The sequence below is a fragment of the Didymella exigua genome (genome assembly GCF_010094145.1).
Source record: "Didymella exigua CBS 183.55 unplaced genomic scaffold M421scaffold_1, whole genome shotgun sequence".
NCBI classification, from domain to species: Eukaryota; Fungi; Ascomycota; class Dothideomycetes; order Pleosporales; family Didymellaceae; genus Didymella; species Didymella exigua.
In genome coordinates, this window is record NW_022984775.1 from 1,336,039 (window position 1) to 1,358,704 (window position 22,666).

At 57.3% G+C, this 22,666-nt stretch overlaps 11 protein-coding genes across 11 annotated transcripts; 5 read left to right on the forward strand and 6 right to left on the reverse strand.

The window, feature by feature from the left end:
- Positions 1-17: 17 nt before the first annotated feature.
- Positions 18-2,504, reverse strand: M421DRAFT_469 (anaphase-promoting complex protein; the record flags this gene model as incomplete). The annotated part of the gene is made up of 4 exons (XM_033594707.1): positions 18-753; positions 810-949; positions 1,008-1,235; positions 1,302-2,504. The coding sequence occupies 4 exons, from the start codon at positions 2,502-2,504 to the stop codon at positions 18-20; spliced, it is 2,307 nt and encodes a 768-aa protein (XP_033454585.1).
- Positions 2,505-2,680: 176 nt separating this feature from the next.
- M421DRAFT_415371 (CIA30-domain-containing protein) lies at positions 2,681-3,855 on the reverse strand. Its single transcript, XM_033590675.1, has 2 exons — positions 3,714-3,855; positions 2,681-3,664 (listed from the first exon to the last, which is right to left on the reverse strand). The coding sequence occupies exons 1-2, from the start codon at positions 3,793-3,795 to the stop codon at positions 2,913-2,915; spliced, it is 834 nt and encodes a 277-aa protein (XP_033454586.1). The 5' UTR covers positions 3,796-3,855; the 3' UTR covers positions 2,681-2,912.
- A 118-nt stretch (positions 3,856-3,973) lies between these two features.
- On the forward strand, positions 3,974-5,685 carry M421DRAFT_415373 (calcium-binding mitochondrial carrier protein Aralar2). Its single transcript, XM_033590676.1, has 2 exons — positions 3,974-4,292; positions 4,350-5,685. Exons 1-2 carry the CDS (start codon positions 4,108-4,110, stop codon positions 5,311-5,313), a joined length of 1,149 nt encoding a protein of 382 aa, XP_033454587.1. The 5' UTR covers positions 3,974-4,107; the 3' UTR covers positions 5,314-5,685.
- A 60-nt stretch (positions 5,686-5,745) lies between these two features.
- M421DRAFT_415374 (uncharacterized protein) lies at positions 5,746-7,181 on the forward strand. Its single transcript, XM_033590677.1, has 2 exons — positions 5,746-6,295; positions 6,360-7,181. Exons 1-2 carry the CDS (start codon positions 5,778-5,780, stop codon positions 6,862-6,864), a joined length of 1,023 nt encoding a protein of 340 aa, XP_033454588.1. The 5' UTR covers positions 5,746-5,777; the 3' UTR covers positions 6,865-7,181.
- Positions 7,182-7,569: 388 nt separating this feature from the next.
- M421DRAFT_97274 (protein translation factor SUI1) lies at positions 7,570-8,122 on the reverse strand (the record flags this gene model as incomplete). Its single annotated transcript, XM_033598484.1, has 3 exons — positions 7,570-7,584; positions 7,640-7,866; positions 8,014-8,122. 3 exons carry the CDS (start codon positions 8,120-8,122, stop codon positions 7,570-7,572), a joined length of 351 nt encoding a protein of 116 aa, XP_033454589.1.
- Positions 8,123-8,353: 231 nt separating this feature from the next.
- Positions 8,354-9,477, reverse strand: M421DRAFT_415375 (uncharacterized protein). The gene is made up of 8 exons (XM_033590678.1): positions 9,330-9,477; positions 9,171-9,221; positions 9,079-9,114; positions 9,017-9,029; positions 8,949-8,960; positions 8,802-8,899; positions 8,738-8,754; positions 8,354-8,679 (listed from the first exon to the last, which is right to left on the reverse strand). Exons 1-8 carry the CDS (start codon positions 9,373-9,375, stop codon positions 8,590-8,592), a joined length of 363 nt encoding a protein of 120 aa, XP_033454590.1. The 5' UTR covers positions 9,376-9,477; the 3' UTR covers positions 8,354-8,589.
- Positions 9,478-9,482: 5 nt separating this feature from the next.
- On the forward strand, positions 9,483-14,970 carry M421DRAFT_118866 (uncharacterized protein). The gene is made up of 7 exons (XM_033587279.1): positions 9,483-10,789; positions 10,838-11,048; positions 11,098-12,041; positions 12,088-13,265; positions 13,320-13,561; positions 13,608-13,894; positions 13,941-14,970. The coding sequence occupies exons 1-7, from the start codon at positions 9,780-9,782 to the stop codon at positions 14,803-14,805; spliced, it is 4,737 nt and encodes a 1,578-aa protein (XP_033454591.1). The 5' UTR covers positions 9,483-9,779; the 3' UTR covers positions 14,806-14,970.
- M421DRAFT_415377 (phosphoribosylaminoimidazole-succinocarboxamide synthase) lies at positions 14,793-16,190 on the reverse strand. Its single transcript, XM_033590679.1, has 3 exons — positions 16,020-16,190; positions 15,900-15,937; positions 14,793-15,850 (listed from the first exon to the last, which is right to left on the reverse strand). The coding sequence occupies exons 1-3, from the start codon at positions 16,167-16,169 to the stop codon at positions 15,136-15,138; spliced, it is 903 nt and encodes a 300-aa protein (XP_033454592.1). The 5' UTR covers positions 16,170-16,190; the 3' UTR covers positions 14,793-15,135.
- Positions 16,191-16,557: 367 nt separating this feature from the next.
- Positions 16,558-19,160, forward strand: M421DRAFT_13671 (uncharacterized protein; the record flags this gene model as incomplete). The annotated part of the gene is made up of 3 exons (XM_033587432.1): positions 16,558-17,541; positions 17,602-17,861; positions 18,107-19,160. Coding segments are annotated over 3 exons (2,298 nt in total), but the record flags the coding sequence as incomplete, so codon positions are not given.
- Positions 19,161-19,751: 591 nt separating this feature from the next.
- On the reverse strand, positions 19,752-20,702 carry M421DRAFT_479 (cortical patch protein; the record flags this gene model as incomplete). Its single annotated transcript, XM_033594730.1, has 2 exons — positions 19,752-20,010; positions 20,206-20,702. The coding sequence occupies 2 exons, from the start codon at positions 20,700-20,702 to the stop codon at positions 19,752-19,754; spliced, it is 756 nt and encodes a 251-aa protein (XP_033454594.1).
- A 964-nt stretch (positions 20,703-21,666) lies between these two features.
- On the forward strand, positions 21,667-22,599 carry M421DRAFT_480 (uncharacterized protein; the record flags this gene model as incomplete). The annotated part of the gene is made up of 1 exon (XM_033594735.1): positions 21,667-22,599. One exon carries the CDS (start codon positions 21,667-21,669, stop codon positions 22,597-22,599), a length of 933 nt encoding a protein of 310 aa, XP_033454595.1.
- Positions 22,600-22,666: the final 67 nt, after the last annotated feature.

Sequence of the window (22,666 nt, forward strand, 5' to 3'; positions counted from 1 at the left end):
AATGCAGCCCACATGCCTCAGGTCTGCTCGATGTTCCTCATACCCTCCTCCCAAACTCGGTTGTGATTCTGGCTCCACTCCTCTGCCAGCTTCTCGTCGCCTCTCAGCTTCGCAATAATGGCTTTCTTCAAGAGCTGCTCACACTCGCCATCAAGGTACGAGCTCCTCTTGAAGCACTCTCTGGCCCGATCGATGTACAACTCAGCCTTGGCGATGTAGCTAGTCTGCAGTCGCGGCTCAGATGTCCTTGCCGGGTCGGCGAGGCCCATGAATGAGTCACCGAGATGTGAGTATAGCGTGCCAGAGAGCATATTATCTCCGTTTTCGAGAGACTGCGGTAGTACAGCTTCGAGCAGACGCTTTGCACTCGCACACTCGCCCAGACTGTTAAGGATGTTGGCGAGGAGCCCGACCGCAGACCACAAGCTGGGCATCAGCTTTGCTTTGTATGCCACGCTCGCAGCTCGCAGGGCGATGCTGAACCCCCGCTCCGGCCTTCCTACTTTACGGAAGAGATCGGCCTTCATGAGTAGAACGGAGACTCGCTGCAGGATGTCTGCATTATCTTCCTTCAGCGACTGTACGAGATTCGAAATCTTTGTGAAAGCTGATGGGTAGTCGCCTTTCGAGAAGAGGTAGTCAATATAAGCTTCTGACAGGAGGAAGTGGAGCTCGGGATCAACAGTGTCTGAAGAAGGGTCTTCCGAGGGTTTGAGAGTTGCGAGTAAGTGGGAGCAAGTCGACCAGTCGGACCTGGGAGCGTCAGAACAATCCTTTGTGTGGACTGATGGGAAGATCGAAACACCTACCTTCTGATGGCGCGCTTCAGTTTGATGATACCAACGCAGAGAATGAGATACTGGTTAAACTTCAACGACTTGTTGTGAGCAGTCAAGTCGATAGACTGGAATGCTTCAATGGCCTCGTCGTAACGCCCATTTTGGCTCATCTGTCAGCCCGTCAGTATATCGTTCGGAAGAGAACTTTCGTTGGAAGTTTAGACGTACAATGAAAGCCTGCCGTCCCACTGCACGACGCTTCTCATCAATCGGGCAGCTGGCTCCATGGCAATCGAGGAGTAAAGCACAGTGTACATTTGCCAGATGTGGTATCCCGAGCCGAGAATACAAGGTAGATTGCAACAGCATCTGACCACCGTAGCTGTTGACGTGCTCCTTGATATTGAGGTGTGATGACTGGTAGATGTGCTCGAAGGCCCGAGAGGTCGAGTCACCCTAGCGGTTCACGTCAGTCACGAACTTTCTTGCGAGCCAACGCTGGCCTCTCAATCTTCAACGTACGGTAGAGAGAACCAATTTGGCCTCGTTGAGCAATGTTGCACTAAGCAGATTGTGCATCTTGAACTCACGAGCCTTTGCCTTGAGGAATGTAAGGGCATCTCGCTCGCTCCCCAGCATGCTCATGTAGCCAGCGGCCTTCATCTGCTTAGGGTATGCCTTACTCATGTGGTTCAGCCAGCTCAGACTGAAGCTCAAGCAGGTCATGTCTTGAGACTCTCGCGCGGTCGCAATGGTCTCGTTGATCGCGGCGATAGCCTCACCGAAGCAACCGAAGTCAGCCTGCAAGATCGCCATGTGGAGTAGAGCATATTGGTAGTGGATTTTTTCGCGGGTCTGCATAGCATAGTCGTAGTACCGGTGCAGGTTGTCGAAGGCAGATGTGTAGTCTCCGGCTTTCCAGGCGTCGAAAAATTGTACAAGGTGAGCTTGTCGGTGTACTGTACTTGACGACGCAAGCATTCCACGAAGCTGTGTCCTCATCGACTCGGGTACTCGGTCACCGAAGCGTTGTAGACGGTCGAGTTGGAACTCCAATATCCGATCGAGGTCGTCCTGACTCATGCCTTGTGTTCCATCATCTGGCTCATTGAGATCCCCGTAGGCTATCTCATAGACGTCGTCGCCCTCCTGCATGCCCATCTCAGCGACGACAGCGTCTACGCCACTCGCAGCAAGTCCAGCAAGCCGCTTAGTCCATTGCGCTGTGGGTGCACGGTACTTGACAAAAGATGACCATAGTGCGATGGTGTCCTCAAACTGCAGTCTATCGAACTCGAGTCGTGCACGCCGCACGAAGATGCCTAGTGGAGAAGTCTTAGAGAGATAGATGCGCTCTTGCCCATCTCCATCGTGGGTTGGAGGTGACATCAAAAGCTCGCCAAGATTGTCGATGAGTGAATGCAATGCATCAAACGAGTTCATCTCCCACATGCTTTTGAGGAACAAGTCCAATAATGTGCGACCGGGCATGTTGGATGTATGGCCCTGGAGAACATCCTCGAAGCTGTCGATGGAGAAGGAAGGATTGATGGTCGCAGAAGAGCGCAAGGACCTGACGCTTGAAGAAGTTGACGGAACCGTAGTTGAAAGGATAAAGGAGAGTATGGGTATCGTTGCTGAGGATGGTAGCGTGGAGCTACAATACAGGCGGAGCAGGACCAGCAGACTGATCTTCTGCGCCGTGAGGTAGTGCGCTGTGCCCATCTTGAAGTTTGATAACCAGAGACACAAGGCAAGACACCGCTGAAAGCTCACCGATGATGGGCAAGGTGCGCCTTCTACACCTGCAACATTACGACCTGCATATATTTCGAAGTTCAGGCCATGAGAGTGAAGGAATCTAGCAGGGGGCAGCTATCGGTGGTATGGAAGAAGTGCTTGTTGTTTCACGCGATGTAGGGCAAGCGCGGCCTACCGGTAAGCGAAACGCCTAAACGCGCAGTCACGTTCATGTTCGAGCCCATTTCACCAACCTGCAACGGAAATACTGGAAATGGACATGTTCAAGTCGCACAATGATTTGTCGAACATCTCTCTGTACATATACAGTTCTGAATACCGCAGAAACGCCAGGAAATTGACAACGCTGAAAGTGACGGGCCTCGATCAACTCTATCGATTTGTCTCCGTGATATCGCGAACTACCTCCTCCTGGACAGAGTCCTTCCTTCCAACATTTTTGTTGTAATCGCCTTGCCTTCGCGACCCTAATGGAAGGCCCTGGATAACGCCGGGCGTGCTGCGAAGAATGTCGTCCTCCTTAGTCGCGTTCGTCGCCCAGACGTTGCCAATGCTAAGATCGTAAGGACCAGGTATCCGGTCTATCAGCGAGATGCCCACTGTGCGCACCTTCTGTGTCAGCATCTCCCTCTGCGGCTCTACGACCTGACCATGGTTCGTGCGCACGAACTCGCTCCACTTGATGAGCACAGTCTCCCACTCTCCTGGTGTCTTCGAATGCAGCAGATGCTGATGGATGTCTGTGGGTACGATCGAGTCGGTTTGTACGTTTACGAAGTACTTGCGCCCATCTGACTTGAATTGCAGCGCCAGATAGCCGTACAAGCTCACGTCCCAGAACGACGGGCCAAAGATGGTACGACCCCTCTCAAGTGTCCTGAAGCCCGCAAATCCTGTTCTCTGGACGTGCGGTTGGTTGTGCGGTAGCCGTGTGGATATGGTGCCGTGGAAGCGTGCGTGTGCGGGCTCGGTCTGGGTAACAGGGTGGTGATCGAAGTTGACGGTCGAGTAGCCCCCAATGCCCTGGTCACTCATTTTCTTGCATTGCAGCAGATCTTCGGCTGTATCGAACCGCATCAGAGGAAATGCTTTACGGGGAGTGCTCAAGCCTTCGAGCTTGAGAGCTGTGCTGGTCAGCCGGTGTCGCATAAGACTACTGCGGGCAACACTTACCAAACTTCGAGAGGCGTTTGAATTCATCCAAGCTACGCGAAATAAAGCCACCTTGGGCGAAGTACTGTGGTGTTGGGCGCATCTTGTCGGGTGGTTGCCGCGACAATTGCTGGGTGTGCAGATGGCGACTCTCCGCTCCCTGCGGCGGTGGAACAAAGCGATGACGCCCGCGGCGAATCATGCAGATGCCCCCGGATTCTGCGCTAAATTTTGGTCTTCAAGTATTGCGCCTCGCATCGCGCATCTTGAACGCTGGATCTCTACATCGTAAATTGCCTTCAAATAGCCCACTCCCCAACCCCAGGTCGCGTCGCTTCCTCTCGCTCAAAACATATTTTCACTGTGCGCGCCTTCTTGATTCAATCCGCTCTTTCCACGCGACGCGCAATCTCAGATGACCTTCGATACCGCTCCTGCGCCTCGACGCCTTCGAGACAACAACCCACAATTCGGACAGACATCGCTACCTTCCTCACGCGAGCTTGGTGAAGTGATACCTGCGAAACTGCCTGATGGTGCCCCAGTAGCAGCCGGAAGTCCGGCGTTCGCAAAGTCATGGGCGCATTTCGTCGCTGGAGGGTGAGGCAAAACCCGTACAGGAACAGCACGAGAGAGTAGAGAGCTGACGAGATTCAGTCTTGGTGGTATGGCCTCTGCAACCTTGACCGCGCCGCTTGATGTCCTCAAGACACGCCTGCAATCTACCTACTATCAACAGCACCTCGCCGCCATGAGAACCGCCCGAGGGTTACCGCCGATCGAGACCATGTCATTCGCCCGCAGCTCGTTGCTCCACATCCGCGAAACGGGGGAGATCCTGTGGCAGGTCCCCAAGGCCGAGGGCTGGCGAGCACTCTTCAAGGGCCTTGGACCCAACCTCATTGGTGTTGTCCCTGCCCGCGCTATCAATTTCTATGTGTACGGAAACAGCAAGAAGGTCATCAGCACGCACTTCAACAATGGGCAAGAAGCTGCGTGGGTCCATCTGTGTTCTGCAGCAGCGGCTGGCATCGTCACAGGAACCGCAACGAACCCCATCTGGCTGGTGAAGACCCGACTACAACTCGACAAGAACATCCACAGCGACGGCCGCGGTCGCCAGTACAAGAACGCGCTCGACTGCACAATGCAGACCGTTAGGAAAGAAGGGTTCTTCGGCCTATACCGCGGTTTGACTGCCAGTTACCTCGGTGTATCAGAGAGCACATTGCAGTGGATGATGTACGAACAGATGAAGCTCGCACTGGCGAGGCGTGCTGAGCGAGTTGCGGCGAGTGGCCGGGGACCTACAGCATGGGATACGACAGTTGACTGGACTGGCAAGATCTCTGCCGCTGGCGCTGCCAAATTCATCGCTGCACTGATCACCTACCCCCACGAGGTCGTCCGAACACGCCTACGACAGGCTCCTCAGCAGGATGGACGTCTGAAGTACACCGGCCTCGCACAATGCTTCAAGCTCATCTGGAAAGAGGAGGGCATGGCTGCGCTGTACGGTGGACTTGTACCTCACATGTTCCGTGTCGTGCCCAGCGCCGCGATTATGTTCGGCACGTACGAGGGCGTACTGAAGCTCCTCGGCGAGTCCAGCAACATGTAAAACACCTTTGTCATTTCTCTTCGCTTGTACAACATTTGATTGTACAACATTTGGCTGCATGGGCACGGCGTTGCAACATTGGAAGCATACACTGACGGCGTCTTTTCACTCGGTATGGTTACTCAGCATCTACGCTTAGATTCTTCGGAACGCTTGTATAACAAAATATGTATAGAACTGGCGTGATGGGTTGGGAATATAGTGTGGGTGGATGTAAGAGTACGACGGTATGAGCGAGCCTCAACTCAGTCACTGAAGACGCAACGAAAAGCCAAATAATGATAATCACACCAAGCTATAAATCTCTGTCATCAGACCATCTTTTGTTGACTTGTTACAGTTCAACGATCGCGCAGCGAATCGAGCATTCGGAGAAGTGAAGTGGTCAGTGCGCCTTTCGACATTCGATGAACCTCAACTTTTGTGCCATCTCCCACGCGATCACGTCGCGCCACATCGCCAACATGTCGACACAACTACCACTGCGCCTGGTGCGATCGCCAATGTATCGCCAATGCCTCTTCCGACGGCGTATACCCTCCACACAGCCCCTCGCCTCGCCATCCACACGAGCTTTCTCCTCCACGCCCTCCCGACCACGCAGGAAAGAAAATCGCCTGGTAGACGTCCGCATGCAACTGGCCGGCGCCGAAGCCACCGTAAAGGGGCAACCGGCACCCAACGTTCAATCCTCGTCCAAACGCGAAGTGCAAGATATGGCAGAGGACATCGGGTTACTACAGAACACGGTGATCCGGGCGTCGTTCAGCAAGCTCCCCGCACCGACGAGCTGGGAGTTCTACAGCTACTTCTGGACGGTGCTGAAGGCGCGGTTTACGGGGCTGTACACACGGAGCCATTTCAAGAGATGCGTGCACAAGTCCGGCATCGCGTCCTATCTGCCCGTCGACTTGTTGAAGCAGAGCATGCTCAAGAACAAGGCGAAGGAGATGTACCAGCGCTACTACGAGCTACTCGCGGCGTACGTCCCCCTCCCCATTCCCCTCGCACCCAACATCTTCCAGCTTCGACTAACCATGTCTTAGTGGCGACATAGAGGCCTTGCGCCCGCTCTGCCTCCCTCCTCTCGCCTCCTCCCTGCGCACCCAAATCGCCGCCCGCGGCTCCGTCAGGACGAGCTGGCAACTGCACAAATTCAAGTCGGCACGCATCGCCTCGCACCGCTGTGCGCCCCTAGGCAGCGACCACCCCGATACCAGCTACCGGCAGTGCATCGTGCGTCTCGAGTCGGAGCAATCGCTGACCGTAAGCCCTCTGGCGACACGCGCTGAGCCGCGCAAGACGCGCGCGCCGAAGTGGACACCGTCCGCCTCGACCAAGAAGGACATGGCTGCCGAGTCGACGAAGGTTAAGGCCGAGACCAGGCAGAGCCAGACCGTGGTCGAGTACCTCGTGATGCAGACGCGGGTCATGGACGGCAAGGAAGAGGAGTGGAAGATCTGGGGCTTCGCGGACGAGACGACGCCCGCGAAGATGGAGGAGGATGAGACGTACTGGAGGAAGATGCTGGCTATCCAGAGCGCGGCGTGAGCCTGATGAGCGTGGCGCAAAGTAGCGTGAGTGCAACATCGGCGTGGTGATGCTGGCGTCAGTGGGGGCGGTTTCGACGACGAGCAATATTGTAAACATAGTGTGTACATGCCAGACATAGGCCATTGTATAAATCATTGTCACGTCTGCGACGAGTCATCATGGCCGAAAGTCTCTGGTCGTCATTTTTGTGCGAGACATTTCGAGGCCCACTTTCCTTCTTGCCCATGTCAGCCGCGGCCGTAAAGCTGACTGCAGTCTCCAAAAATGCTGCCAGACAATCTAGACACAGAGCCCGAAACATGAGTACCACCAAAATTGACTGCCTGCGTCTCCTTTCTCCTGCGACAAGTGAGTCTCGTATATTTGCGGGTCGAGACTGAGACCACCTTCACAAGTCGGCAATCACATCTGCAATGCAACGTCAAGGGTAGGGCATGTGGAGCAAGCGCTCAAGACTTGGACGAAGTAAAGATGCATGTCATGAAAATTCTAGACATTTGTATCATTCATGGACGTATGAGGCATTCTCGACGTCCAGCGCATGTCGCGATCAGTCCCGTGGTCTCCGTCCCAGCGGCATCTCGTGCCGTCTCTTCCGTCAGCCTTAGCTAACAAGCGTCATGACCGCATAAAGGGAGCCGCCTGTATTTCGCCAAATCCGTGACATGGAGTCTGGGGGAGGGAACTCGCATGTGATGGCGTTTAGAAACCGTGGACCTGTGTGATTATCAATATGCAGCCTTGCGGTTACAGGTACCTGGGCGTGACTCACCTTGATGGTCTTTGCATCAAGACCAAGGCCCTCCTTCTTGTTGGTCAAGAAGTCTTGGATGTCCTTGCGCTGATCTCCCTGGAGCTGGATGACCTCACCCATTTCGGAGTCAGCGACTATGGTTCCATTGCAAGCGAACTGCTTCTTGATGACCTTGAGGATCTTCTTCTGGTCGAACTTCTTAGGCAGACCCTGCACGGTGGTCAAGGTCTTGCGTCCATTGCGCTCTGCCTTGTGTTAGCAAACGTTCGTGACTGAGAGCGACAGAACGGTGCCCTATCAGGAAGGTCGAAGAATTTTAGGGGGCTGAGGCAGGCAGCCTGAGAAGGCTGCCGGCCATGACAAGACTCGAGGCCGCAGCTATGAGTACGTACGCTGGATACGGATGTGGATGTAGTCCTGGGACTGCGCTGAGGACTTCTCGCCGGTGCCTTCATCGGCTTCCGCGAACGGGTCGAAGGTCTTAAGATTCTCGATGGACATACAAACAACTGTTGCGTGTGCGCTGTGGGTGGGGTTGTTGTGACGTGCGCGGGGGTATGCTATACCGGGGCAGCTGAGGATAGTCGAAAGCGTTTGGTGAGGCGAGCGGTCGTGTGAGTGGAAAGTCAGAGTAGTGTTTGGGTGAGTGGAAAGTCAGAGGTGGGGCGCCGCGGGGCGCGCGCACCTACCACCTTCACGTCGTGGTTGCACTCCTGATCCGTAAGGCAAGAGCGACTTAGTGAGACATCAGATTGGGCGAAGGTCAGACTTGGAGCTGATTTGCTTGAATGAATTCATGCGTCTACCCAGCTCTCCGTTATTCGGCCCACATTGCCATTGGCGAAACTCTCGCGTTTTCACGTCTTCGGCGGCCCATCCATTATACAGTTACACAGTACACCTGCCGTGCTCAACGGCTAGCGCGCCGATGCTGAACACAGCAACGCTTCATGCATGCATGGTGAAGACTACGATGGAGGCGCCGCAGCTGGTGCTGCCTGTGTCCCGGTGCCCGTACCGATGCTGCCAGGTGGCGGCAAGATGAGGGAAGAGTAACTCTGTGATACCAAGTCAGTCATCCAGATCGGCCGCTCAGCGACAGGCCCGAGCACTTACGACGAGCAGAGACATGACTGCGGCAGGTTAGCAAGGATCCGGGGGCTGGGGACGCAGTACTTGCCAGCCATGCCAACGGAGAAGTAAGCCGGGGTGGTGGACGTCTTCTTTTGCTCTGAGGTCTCAGCGAGCCAGGACTGCACCGAGAAGACCACGGATACCCTGCAGCGAATCAGTGGGTGGTCTGACAAAAGAAAGCCGAGCAACATACCAGCCGATCATCCTATTCCAGACGAGCCATGTCAGTGCTGCAAGCCAAATTAGATAAGGGCGCCGTACTTGTTCCGGGTGAATATCTGGATATCATGTCAGCCGTGCAACGCAGACGCAGAGGGTGGTGCATACAGCAGCCATGGGCAGCGTGCTGGCCATTGTGCCTTGGGCTTGCGTCAGTACACTGCAGCTGCACACACAGAGGCAGGCGGTCACATACTCGACATGTCGCCATCTGACTTGTCTTTGGCCGGCTCGGCGTAGGGCACGACTACGGGGAGTTAGTTCACGTGATCTGGTGTGAACCGGATGCATGGTTGCGTATAGGGGCCACGGCGAATGGCGATGAGCAACCATGCCGGCCGGCGGGGGCACGCACTGAGGTCGGCGCGTCGCATATCCTTCTTTCCCTGGAGTGAGGCCATGGTGATTCAGGGTGGGCGGTATAGAGCCGCAGTGGGGACGAAGATTGAGATGGGGCCCAGGTTGGTGTTGATGCCGTAACGTGAGAGAGGTCCGGCTGCAGCGGCGGGCGTTTGCACTCGGCAGTAACAGCGACACATCAGATAGCCACCCGGAAGCTCTCAACACTCCGGCCGTGACTGCCCACCCTTGCCCACCCTGACGGACCCTGCGTGCAGATCTCCCTTCCCTTCGCACCTCGCTCCGCTGCCTGCTGCGTCTGCTCTCTGCCATCGAGACATCGCGCTGTACATGTTGCGCCCGCGGCACCACCACCTCAGCTGCCCGACATTACCGACGCCGTCCCGTCTCCCTTCCCGCCAGCCCGGCCGCGCAGCACGTCAACGATGAACCCGCTCTCGGTGCGATGACCTCTCGTCCTGGCCCGGGAATACATGAGCAGTCCCGTGGCAGCGGTGTGCCTCCTCGCGCCCAGGTGCGGCGGCGGCGGTCTAAGCCGCTCAACACGGCGCTTCCCCAGCCCGACTGCATCGATCCCACCCTGGAGGACGAGCGACCGCCTGCACACCATGGGACCGCCAAGACAGCGAGACCACTGCCACGGGGGTGGCCGCAGCTGTTCTTCGGCACCGCCCCGAGCGACTACGAGCTGCCCATCCACCCCACGTTCCCCTACCAGCCGACCGCGAACCTGCCCGTCCCGCCGCGGCCAGGCTCCGTGCACCTGCACGATACCTCGAGCCAGCGGCGCATTGTGCTGGGAGGGACCGGCGTGAAGGAGCATCCTGGTGTCCAGCCGCCGGAGGTCATCTCTGCGCCTGTCCACTTCCCGGGGGGCAAAGCCGCCGATGTGTTTCCATGGACCGGCGCCAACCCCGAGGACACGCTGACGGAGACGCTGGTCAAGGGCGGGATCAGCAACAAGCCGCAGATTATGAACGAGACGAACACGGCCCGTCCTTCGCTGTGGTCGAACCTGAAGAACAAGTCAGGCCTGTCCACCCTGTCGACGCTGTTTGTCGCTGTCCTCGAGAAGCGCCAGCAGACCGGACGTCTCCAGGAGCCGAATACCTTCAAGCCTCCTCCCCGCCTAACCCTCCGCGACACCGCCAGAGAGCAGTGGCTGTACGACCTCTCGAATCCAGGCATTGGCCTCCGTCGCTTGAGTCGCACCATACCTCACGGCCTCACCGGCAAGGTGCTGCTGGAGCAGTGTCTCAACAAGACCATACCGCTTCCAAGGGCTCTGTGGCTGGCCAAATGTGTGGGCATCAACGAGCTGCGTGCGCACAAGCGAAAGGGGCAGGCAGGCACCGTGACATGGGTTAGAGGCTGGACAAGCTCGGTGGAGCAGTTTCTAGACGGCATTCTGCAGAATATTGGCACTGGAGAGTGGAAGCAACGCATCACGTACTCGTACGTTGTACCTCATGATGAATACGACATTTTGCTAACATGACGCAGACTCCAGCTGGCGACCTTCTTGTACAAGGAATGCCTGCTGGATGTGGACCACTTTCTAGACTGGATACTTTCCAGTTTAGGAGCTTGTACATCCGAGCGCCTATTCATCTGGCTTCTCATTGTATCTATTCCTGCTTATTGGAAAGATATCACAGCTTGTCGAGTGCGTGGCAGGCGTCTGGCAGAGGCGCTGCTCAACCATATAACAAAGGCAAGCTCCGACGTCCTCAAGCTTTACAACGTGCGCTTACATAAGACAGCTTTCCCATCACGATGCTGGGATACCACCGTCACGATTATCGCATTTCCTCGAAAACACCCTGATCAAGCTCCTCGCCATACGTCCAGCATGTTTATTGCTTCCTGACTCCTGGCATCAACACAGCACTACCCTCCACGGTCTCGCAGAGAGGACCAATCATCCTCAGATCTTGCACGGAGTGAAGAGGCTGGACGAACGGAACCGCCGGTTACAGCAGTCGTCCAAGATCGACCCAGCGGCTTCTATGACGTCTATAGGTCGAGTCTACCGCATACTTGACGAAGTCGATTACAGCAACATGGTTCGCATTGAGCACGTCTCCACCGATTGCATGGAGGTCATTCCTAATCCCATCAACCTGGTCAAAGTCCTTCTCCAGTGGGCATGTTCATGTTATCGCGAAGGCTCGCACAGGGTGTGTCTGGCAACACGGCTACTCCGCAGTTGGGCCCACCTTGGTGCAGACATATACGAATGCATTACGACATACCTTGAGGGTATGAGTTGGGCCAAGGGTGGCGACTCTCGTATGGTCTTCAAGATCATCTCGGAATTGGTACGCTCTAGGACGTTTGCAGCTGGTCGGTATATGCAGTGGCTCATTGCTACTGGATCGATTGCTCAAGATTTGGATTTATCGCACGCTGCCGCATGGCCTGTACGTCTCATCACAGAGATACCCATCAGTGGACTGCCTGATCAAGTTCGCACCTTACGTGCAACGCTCCTACGCGGGACAGATCACTCTGCGGATTTAGAGGTCCAGACGTTAATGGACGCCAAGAACGTCATCTCGCAGCAGATGCCTGCACTATGCGGCACAGAATATCTAGGCTTGGTTGATTGCAAGTTGGATATTGCCACACTTGGCCCTACAGTCAGGATTGAGCTTGGTATCTGGCTGCGTCAGCAGGTCGCTCGATATGCCGAGGTCAATGAGCAGTGAGTGTGCCTTGTTTTTGTATCTGACCATTGCTAAGTCTTTCAGTGTACCCACAAAGGACCCTCATGTTGAGGAAACTGGCGCAGTTTCCCTGATCACCTCCTACGACTTCCATACCGTACGATCTTACCTCGAGCAGTTCGAAGACCTTCCGTTGCTCGCGGATGTGGTCAACATTGTTATGTCCTCACTGGACCCTAGTGTACTCGCCTCTGCCACGGATACTATGCATTACCACCTGAAGGCTTTCCGTGCCATTGGCGCCTTCGACGCCCTCTTTAGTAGAGTGGTGACAAGATATGCTGCTATCCGGACTGTACGATTCCCCGAACGCGAACTCTTACTCAGCCTTCTCAATCTTACACGAACACTACGCTTGGATAATTCACTCCTGCAGCTGCTCAATTATGACATAAGCCGGCTCGATCAGAAGAACTCCATGGCTGCCTGTTCTCCAGCATCCGACAACATGGGTGAGGTGATGTACAACAACATCTCATCTAGTCCTGAAGAAGAGATTGAGCGTATCCTTTCCAGTGGCAACTCTATGGATCAACAGGTCATGGCTCGCGTACTACGTAAGATCACTGGTAGTCTACAGGACTGTGTCAGTAAAGAATTTCTGCAGTCTGATAGCTATTCCAGTTGGTTCTATCGTCTGCGTAGCTTCGACGACTCAACCTTTGATGTTGTTCTAAATGAGTGGGTAAACATGTCTTTGATCAATCATCAAGTCGAAGTCCTGTTCCTCGCGTTGCCGACCCTAGTTGGATCAGGCTGTATGCCTCTCTCTGGTTTCTTGGACAGCTTACGAGCTTATGTGGGCAAGACAGCGCCTGGACAGCCCGAGATAGCCTTCCGTGTCGCTTTAGAGGGTCTTCAAAGCTTACTACCTTCGGATGTCCTCACAGGCACATGGTCGGCGCAAGACAGGTACCGCTACCGATTGGAACAGCACAACCTGTGCTATGAGGCAGATGCACGCGTACTTCAGTTCATTGGCGAACTCGTTGAACTCGGCACTACCCTACCGACACAGAAAGTGGGGCAACCGCTGCGGAATCTCTTATCTAGCAGTGCCGTGTTGGGGATCTTGAAGCACTACACACTTGCAGGCGAGACCTCGTTGTCTAAGCTCAATGCGGCAAGTTCGAATGGAGACCTGAAGAGACAGTATCTGAAGTTCTCGTTCAGCTCGTTATTGGATCCCGCCGGTGATCTTGGTAAGCAGACCACGAAATACCCCTTACGATCAACGTTCCTGACGCAAAATCCAGATCTAGTCGAAAAGACTCCGGAAGAGCAGATACTCGCAATCTTCGACATTGCGAGTGAGCTTTCGATGCCTTTCTGCAGATCTACGATTCAGCAGATCTTCGAGACAGAATCGACATCTACAGAGCAGTCGTCCGACAGTCTCTCTGCCGCTCTTCTGGACGCTATCAAGTCAGCCATGGAGAAAGACCAGACGTCTGGGTTAGAGCTCCTGGCCAACCTAGATAACGCTCTGACAGACAAGGTATGTGAACGACGATGCCCAATTCGAGTTGAGCTGACCCACGTAGATCCGTCAACATGCCGAGCGCGAGATTATCGATGCATCGTCTTTTTTCACAACGTCGCCCTTCGATTTGCAAAGCTTGAGCCAGACATCACCCTCATCGGTCCAGAAGTTTCTTGCTGTTATCGATCTGACTGCAGGAGATGGCTCGGACTCTTCTGATCAATCCGCACTGTTAATGGCCCTAGTCGACAGATTCAAGGGTGTAGCCCAGGCTCTAAGTACACTGAGCGGTATGGCGAAACCTCCAAGTCACAGTGACAACTTGACAGTGTCGGACCTGTACACTTGGTAAGTCTGCCGTCATCGGCGTCGCTTCGTCGCTAACCGCGAACAGGACGAATGCTCTGTTCCGAGTGCTGCTCTCGCACAGCACGTCGCTTCTGCAGAACGCAACACACCAGCATCAGACCGCCCTGATGATCGCCTTGAAGTCTTTGATTGTCCACCCGGTTTTCGAAGTGTACCCACGAATCGCCGAACACATCTTCGATGTCGCTGTCGTCCTGTCCGATCTACTCTCCGACGATGTACGCAATCAGCTCGCACGCGCCGAGACTGCTGCATGCACAGACGATCCTCGGTGCTCGTTCATCGTCGGCCTGGCGATGCCAATCGATGGATGGCTCGTACTGACAAAGCCCGTGCCCCAGCCACAACCCACTCAGAACCTTGCGCCATCACAACCACAGACTCCAGCTCCCAATCAATACCAGAATCCGCAGATGCTCGGGTCGGGCGCACCGACGCCCCAGCAAAGATACTTCAACCAACAACAGCAACGTCAGCAGCAAATGCAGGCGCAACACGCACAACAGATGCGCAGCTACCCTCAATACCCTCAGCACACCCACCCACAGAACAAAATGCTGCCCGCCCAACTCCAGCGCAACCCCTCGAACCAATCGACTCCAAGTCCCTTGCAGCAAATGCAGCACATGCAACACATGCAGCACATGCAGCACATGCAGAGTCTTGCCCAACAACGTGCCACCCAGCCATCGCCAGTGCAGTCACAGCGTCCTACTCCTGCAGCAGGTGGTCCTGGGACCTCAACGGTCAAGCTCCCAATACAACCGAAAGAAGTCAGACAGTTTCCGTATGCGCAGCCGCGCTGGGAGATTCTGGCTGAGAGCTCTGGGAATCCGAATGCGAACGAGACGGCGATCAACTTGAGTTTGTTTGGGGCCAGGCGGGCTTGACCAACGCGGGTGGTCTCCAGTGCACATAATCCCTTTTGATATTTAATAGCGTTTCGTATGTCCATTTTCTTGGGGTATTTGGGTTTACATGTGTGCAGTGTAGCGGTGGCGTTGCTTTCGGTGGCCCCTCATGACATGTCTGCATATCACGGTGTTTGGTGTTTTACACGTAGTTGTATATAGTGATTCTGGATAGGGGAAACGAATCTGGCATTTGGTGGAGATAGCGAGTTGCATATAGGAAGACGTAGTTGGTTAGAGGCTTGAGGCCGAATGAAGGCGTCAACGTTCGACTTCCACTCTGAGTATCGGCGAACCTCGGGATCTACTCTAAGCTGACTTCCCTGCGATCTTCTCGTAAGCCTCCCTATACTTCTCCGCCGTCTGCTGAACAATCTCCTCTGGCACCTTCACACCGTCCTTCCCCTTCAACCCGTTGCTCGTCAACCAATCGCGCAGGAATTGCTTGTCGAAGCTCGGCTGCGCCTTACCCAGGTTCTGTTCCCAAGTGTCCTTGGGCCAGAAACGACTGCTATCCGGCGTCAGCACCTCGTCCACCAAAACTACCTCATCCTTCTCATCCAGCCCAAACTCAAACTTGGTGTCCGCAAGCACAATGCCCACAGACTCGGCGCGCTTAGCCGCCGCTTCGTAGATGGCCAGACTCAGCTGCTCGACGCGCGCAGCAATCTTGGCGTCTGCGATGATCTCACGCGCCTTCTCAGGCGAAATGTTCTCGTCCTTGTCGCCGAGCTCGGCCTTTGTGGACGGCGTCCACAGCGGCTGTGGCAGCTTCTGGCCCTCGATTAGTCCCGCAGGAAGCTTGATGCCGTTCACAGTGCCCGATTTCTTGTACTCGGACCACCCGGACCCGGTGATGTAGCCGCGCACAATCGACTCGATGGGGATGATGCGCAGGCGACGGACTTGCATGGAGCGGTCCTTGAAGCTGGTTAGAGATGAGATGGGCCCGGGGAGGGTGTTGCTGATGTAGTGTGTTTTGAGGCCCGGGACGTGCTGGGGAAGATAGTTGAACCAGTAGATGCTGGGGGATGTCAATCGTGGTTTAGGTCAGTGCGAAGTCTAATGGGTACCTCATGGCTGTGAGCAGAGCACCCTTGCCTGGAATTCCCTTTTCGATGTCAGTAAGAGCTCGAAATCCAACAGTCCCACGTCGAGACGTCGTTTTCTTTTTTGCTTGTCTTTCAACTCACATTCTCCATAATCACATCGTATGCCGAAATGCGGTCGCTCGCGACAAAAAGCAGTGTGCCATCGTCGACTGCGAACAAGTCGCGCACCTTGCCGGACGCTACCTTGGGCAGCTTGCCTTGGATATCAATCGTGGTCACTATTTCTGACATCTTGCTCAATTGGTGTGGATGTTGTGCGACTCATACGATTGCCCGACTTGGTGGTGAACTTTTGTGCCTGCATGACCCAAAGTGGGGCAGGGGTCCGTTTGCGGGGCCGAGTATCGCTCGTGAAAGCGCGCATATCTGCCGACCAGATCAGTTCACCTGGGCGTTGATTTGCTCTTTTTGAGAGACCAAAGTAGTATACATCAAGTGACCCTTCGTAACGGGGCGTCGATGAGGCGACAACGTAAAGGTTGCTCTGCGCGTGAGCCTGGCCACACGGATGCCTGCGCGCACAGCAGTTCACGCGCTTCCCTAACAGTCTAGCCTTGTCCTCAAACATCTCCTCATCCATCTCACACCAACACATCGCGTCGCTTCTGACACATTCTCAATGTCTTCAACGCAGTTTACAGCCTTGATTCGGCTGCCGTTCCTGCGTGGTAGCTTCGTAGATCCACCACAAGCCCAGTGGGATGCCGAAAAGGACCGCCAACTATGGAAGGTCATCTCGAAGTCATCTAAAACGAGTGACCTGAATTGGGTAGAACTGGCATCCAAATTCCAGGTCCCTCCAACGTTCCTTCTACAGCAAGCAGCATGGCTGTACGAACGCCACTTTGAGCACGTCCGGAATCAGATGAAGAAGGTCAGCGGCTCCAATGTAACCGCAGCTGCATGTGGCGGTGGAAGCACCATCACCCCTGTTGGTGGTGTCGCGATGCAAAGAGCTGGCAGCGGCGGTGCTGGACCTCCAAGAACCACTTCTCCAAGAACCACTTCTCCAAGAACCACTTCTCCAAGAACCACTTCTGCTCTATCTGGCCACCACAGGAACAGTCCCAGCTTCGGTCTGCAAGAGGCTACCGAGCCCGCCCCGGCATTGACAAGAACGCCATCTACGACTACCATCACGCAGTCCCGCGCCCAGGCTCAGCAGCTGCCGACTCGGAAACTGTCTGCGCGCTCAGGACAACGACCAAGTTTTGCGAGACCTGCTAAAGATGACTGGCCTGTCTCCCCAGGACCTCTCACTCGCGCCGCGCCTCAGGAACCACCGGATTCTCCAGAGATCCCAGCCTCGTCATCATCGAGCTCGTCTTCACTATCTGACACTGATCATCCAGTCCACCGTAGTCAGTTGTTCAAGAGGCCACCACGCTTCCAGCAGAAACGACCTCGCGAGCTAGCGCCATTCGCAGAAGGCGACGGCACGCAAGAAGGAGACGAAGCAGGATCGCAGGGCAACACTTTGCTGCCTTTTGCATCCACTGCTCGGAGATCCCCCGGCATATTCAGACAGGGCCTACCTAGGCAGGGTGCACGACTCGTAGATGGACAGGGTGCACGACTCGTAGATGGACAGAGTGCACGACTCGTAGATGGGCAGAGTGCACGACTCGTAGATGGGCAGAGTGCACGACTCGTAGATGGGCAGAGGGGCAGCACCGCAGCAAAGCAGAGCAGCCCACATTCTCAGGTAACGACCGAGACAGCGTCGTCGATGACCAGCTCTGCTTCAGCTAGTGATGCGCCTTCTGGTCCCCAAGCCGCCACGAAGAGCCCCGCGAGCCCGAACTTCAACCATCGTGCTGCCCTGGCAAACCTTGGGAGTCCGAGGGCGCAGGCGCTCAGGCGGAAAGAGGGCAGTGAAGGTGTCCCGAGTATGGGGAGCAGCTTCAGTGATATCGATGGCACGTAGTATCACCCGCGCAAAGTAGAGCAAGCTGACATTTGCAGATGCGGGCATTAGCCAGTCGGCGTTGGAGGAAGCTTTGCTCAGCAACATGCAGCATGGGAGGATGAGCACGCTCAGTCGCATGTCACATGCGTGGAAGCAGTAGTCTGTTTGCTTTCACTTAGCTATCGTAATCAGACGAGCTTGGGCGGTTTTCGAAGCGCAACCGCAAACGCTTCCTGCATCTTTTGCTGCCAAACTTGAGATTCCGTTCTTCAACCTCAACAATGGAGCCACCGACTATTCGCGTCGAAGACACTGACAGCGCAGCACCCGCCCTGACCCTTCACTACGCCCTTGGCCAGAACTCGCTCGACACGGTCGCCGTTGGTGCCTCCATCTACGGCCTCTCGACCCACTCAGGCCGCGCCCGCATGGAGCCGGATAGCACAACCAAAGTAGTTCCCTGCAGCGCCCCCTTCCTCGGTTCCTTCTGGTCCGCCGCCGCCTCCCTCCTCGACTACTTCGCCGACTTCTACGCCACAGATACGGCGCTGATGCAGAGCGTGTGGTTCCACCTGCTCGACACGTGGCAAGCCGCCAGCCCCGCCGCGCTGTACAAGCAGGCCTCGGACTCCAGCTTGTCGCACGAGGCGCAGTCGTTCAAGGACGAGTATCAGGACACACTAGCGCTGTTCCAGCGCGTCGCCGGACAGCCGCAAGGGCAGACCGACTGGCGCGGTGGCACTGCTGTCAAGCACGCCGAGGCGCTCATCCACCCTCCCAGCGGAACGCTCGAGGCTGAAGCCGGCGCGTACGCAACAGGGCCTTTTGTCAGCGGTCTCAAGCCATGGCAGCAGTTCCTGAGCGCCGGGACGCCGGGCTTCCGCCCCACGGTGGGGACCGGGGCAGACGACGAAGAGGAAGCCAACGCGGCAGCTGCCACGGCCCACGATCTGGATGCGCCGCGCTACATCCCCCAGCCCGCCATCGCCCTCATCGCAGCCCACACGGCGCGGGCGCGCACGCTGCTGCTCCGCCTCTGCGAATCGCAAGGCCGCGACGCCGCAGGGCACATGCCGTCGTGGACCGCGACGGCGCCCGCGTTCCCCTCGGTCCCGCACCGCGAGCACACGGCGCGCTCGCCGCTCGCGCCCGGCTCGGCGCTGTCGTACGCGCTGCTCCAGGGCGCGCCGCCGGTGGCGCGGCACGAAGGGCTCGGCGACCCCAGCTTGCTGCTCACGAGGCCGGATCTGATGCTCGTCGACGAAGTGGTGGGGAACTGCAGGGGCAGGGAGGCCTATGTGCCGATGACGGGGCCGCGGGGCGAGGCGGGCGCGGGGTTTGACGTGTGGGCTGTGCGGCGGGAGGGGTGGGACGGGGGGTGGGATGAGGGGTTGGATGAGGGGTGCTGGGGGGACGTGTTTGATGAGTGGTGGTTTGAGGATTGAGATGGGGGTGCAGTGGTTTGAGGATTGAGATGGGGGTGCAGTGGTTTGAGGATTGAGGATTGAGGTGGGGGTGCAGTGGTTTGAGGATTGACATGGGGGTGCGGATGGTTGTGGAAAGGTACTCGTCATCACATGTACAAGCCAAACAGACGCATGTACATGGCCCCGCAAACATTGAATCATGGATATCGTCTCCCCAATCAAACCATGACCCCGTTCCCTCTTGGATGGTTTGGCGCTGCAGAAAGTATGTCATTACATATGTACAAGCCAAGCCGCATATACACGCCCAAGTAGACATTAAATCATGGATATCGTGCCACCCTCACGTCAGTTAAATCATTACCACATTCCCTCTTCTCTCTCTTCTCTCTCTTCCCTCTTTTCTCTCTTCTCTCTCTTCTCTCCCTTCTCACCCTTCTCTCCCTTCTCTCCCTTCTCACCCGTCATGACAGCAGCCTACGCAGAAAAGTCGTCCTTGACGCGCCTCTGGCTGTCCGTGTCCATGAAGCTGGCGCGGCTCTTGCTGCTCTTGGTGGAGCGACGACGCGAGACGGCCAAAGTACGGTCGCCGCCCAGAGCACCGCCGAGACAGAACAGCACGGTGGCGATCAGGAAGCAGGCGAACGAGGCCCAGGCGAAGGCGAGCAGGTAGCGGCCGACCGAGGCCTCGAGGCCGGCGGAGCGGAAGGCGTTGCGGCCCTTGACGACCCAGGCGCTGCGGGGGGGTGAGCGTGTGTTTTGGACGGGGGGTGAGCGTGTGTTTTGGGCGGGGAGTGAGCGTGTGTTTTGGGCGGAGTGAGCGTGTGTTTTGGACGGGGGGTGAGCGTGTGTTTTGGACGGGGGGTGAGCGTGTGTTTTGGACGGGGGGGTGAGCGCGTGTATTGGGCGGGGAGTTTGCAGGGAGACGTACGTGAGCAGCGAGGCCGACAGGGCCTGGAAGAACAGGGCAATGGAGACGGTCAGACCGGACAGGTAGCCGCCCAGACGGCTGCAAATGGCCAGCAGGCCGGTGAACAGGGCGCACGCGGCGAAGAACAGGGCAATCAGGTAGAAGACAAACATGAACCTCGACAGGTAAAAGTACACGTGGGTTCCGACAAACTGCTCGGGCACATTCTCCGTGGTGCCAAAGTTGCGCGGCGGGTCAAAGGGCAGTGCGGGCACGACGGCGCCGCAATTGGCATTGTGGCCGCTCGCGGGGTCGCTGCCGCAGATGGCGAAGAAGGTCCAGCGGCTGGGGTTGCGGGCATTGGGGATGCCGCTGGTGCCGGCTTGCAGGAAGTAGAACTGGTTGACGGGCGCGCTGTTGACGGCGCCGGACAGGATGGTGAAGAACTGCATCACGATTCCGCCTGCGACGAGCAGGAGGGCCGCGAGGGCGAGGACGGGCTCTGCGAAGAAGCGCATTAGTGTGTGTCCTCGACGGTCGGACGAGGGTTGGGTGGGAGTGACGGGTGGGATGGCGGGTGACAGGGGTACGCACTTGCTGCAGCGACCATGATGAAACGCTGTGCGTTTTGGCGGAAGGATCAATTAGGACGGCAAGACAGGCAGCAGGCAGGATCCTGACGGGGCGATATGGGGCGGCGATTGGTATTTGAGACCCGAAGCGGAATGCAGGCACGACGTGTCTGGACGGGCAACATCTTGTTTATGAGGGTGTGGAGCCGGTTGGAAGGGATGACGTCTGGGCCGAGCCGGTGCGTGTCTAGGTGAGCTCATCGCGCGCGCGCTATCACTGCGCTTTGCATCATACCGCCGAGCGTCAAAGACAGGAGGGATCGCGCCTTGCCGGATGCAGCCCGAGTTTGTAGACGTGCAGATCGAGTGCGCTGCTCAGGGCGGCCTGCCCCTGACAGCCGTTTTGGATGGTTGCGGAGCAGTCGTCGTGCTGGCTGAGCAAGGCGGCGCACTCGGGTCAAGGCGGCGCACTTGGGTCAAGGCGGAGCACTTGGGTCAAGGCGGCGCACTTGGAGCCAGGCGGAGCACTTGGGGCAGGCCGGAGCAGGCCGGAGCAGGCCGGAGCCGATGCGCTGCAGGCATGTTTGTTTGGCGAGACGCTCGGTCGGGGCCCTCCCGCCCTGCGCTGCGCTGGTTCGGCTACAAGCGAGGGCATCACTGTTGTCGGGGGTGGTGGAGGAAGTAGCTGAGCGAGACACGAGGACATTCGCCCTGGAGCATTGCCCGCACTCATCGCCGGGAACATTGCCAGGAGCATTGCCAGGAGCATTGCCAGGAACATTGCCCGCACTCGTCGCCCTCACCATCGCCCTCACCATCGCCCTCACCATCGCCCGCACCACCGCCCGCACCGTCGCCCGCCCTCGCTCGTCGCCCTCCTCGACGCGTCGCATCGCCCGCCCTCTTCGCCATGTCGACGGCCGTGTGGCCGCCCACTGACGCGACGCAGCTGGCGCGCGAGCAGACGCACTCGCAGCAGCGCGAGCTCGAGTGGCTGCTTGCGCAGCTCGGCGAGACGCTGCAGTCGCTCAAGGCGGGCCTGGACGAGTGCGCCGCGCTGCTGGCGCCGTCGGAGAATGGGTCGACGCTGGTGCTGACGTCGGTGCGCTCCGAGAGCCTCAAGGGCCTCGTCACCCGCGTCGGCACGCGCATCGTAAAGGGCAACGTCAAGCTGCGCATCGCGAGCCTGCCGCCCCCGCGCGGCTCGCAGTCGTTTGACATTGCCATTTCGGCTGCCCCGACGGCGCCCACGCTCGTCGTGCCCCAGCTCACGGCGGTGCGCACCGCCGTCAACGGCTGCCTCGATGCCATCGACGTCGTCTCCTGGGGCGGCGACGCGACCAACGCCGCCTTTGTCGCCGGCCAGCTGCTGCTGCTGCACGACCGCATGCTCGAGGCGCGCCAGGCGCTCAAGGGCCACGCCGACGTGCAGACGCCGTGGTGGGAGCACCCCGTCGACCCGCACACCTTTGACCCGCCGCTGCCCGCCCACCTCTCCTTCCACATGTTCGTCTTGGACGCCGCCCTGTGCCTCGAGATCCGCACCCTCGAGCCCCGGCCAGAGGACGAGCCGGCGTCCTTCACCGGCTTCAACTTCCGCGACCGCCTGTCGTCGGCGCTCGGCGGCACGCGCACCCCGCTCCACGACGAGGCCGACAACGTCTACACGTACCGCGGCCAGCCTGTGCGCGTCAGGGACAAGATACGCGTCGAGACGCAGGACCCGGCCCTCATCTCGGCCTCGGCCAAGCTGAACGCGCTCGCCCACAGCCTGACGCTGAGCCGCAAGGCCCTCGACATTGTCATGGAACTCCCCGACGAGCCGACGCCGACCGGCCGCTGACAGCAGCCAATGAGCCTGCTTTGCGCGCCCTGATTGGCCGCATGCCTTTCTCCGCGGTCTTTACTCT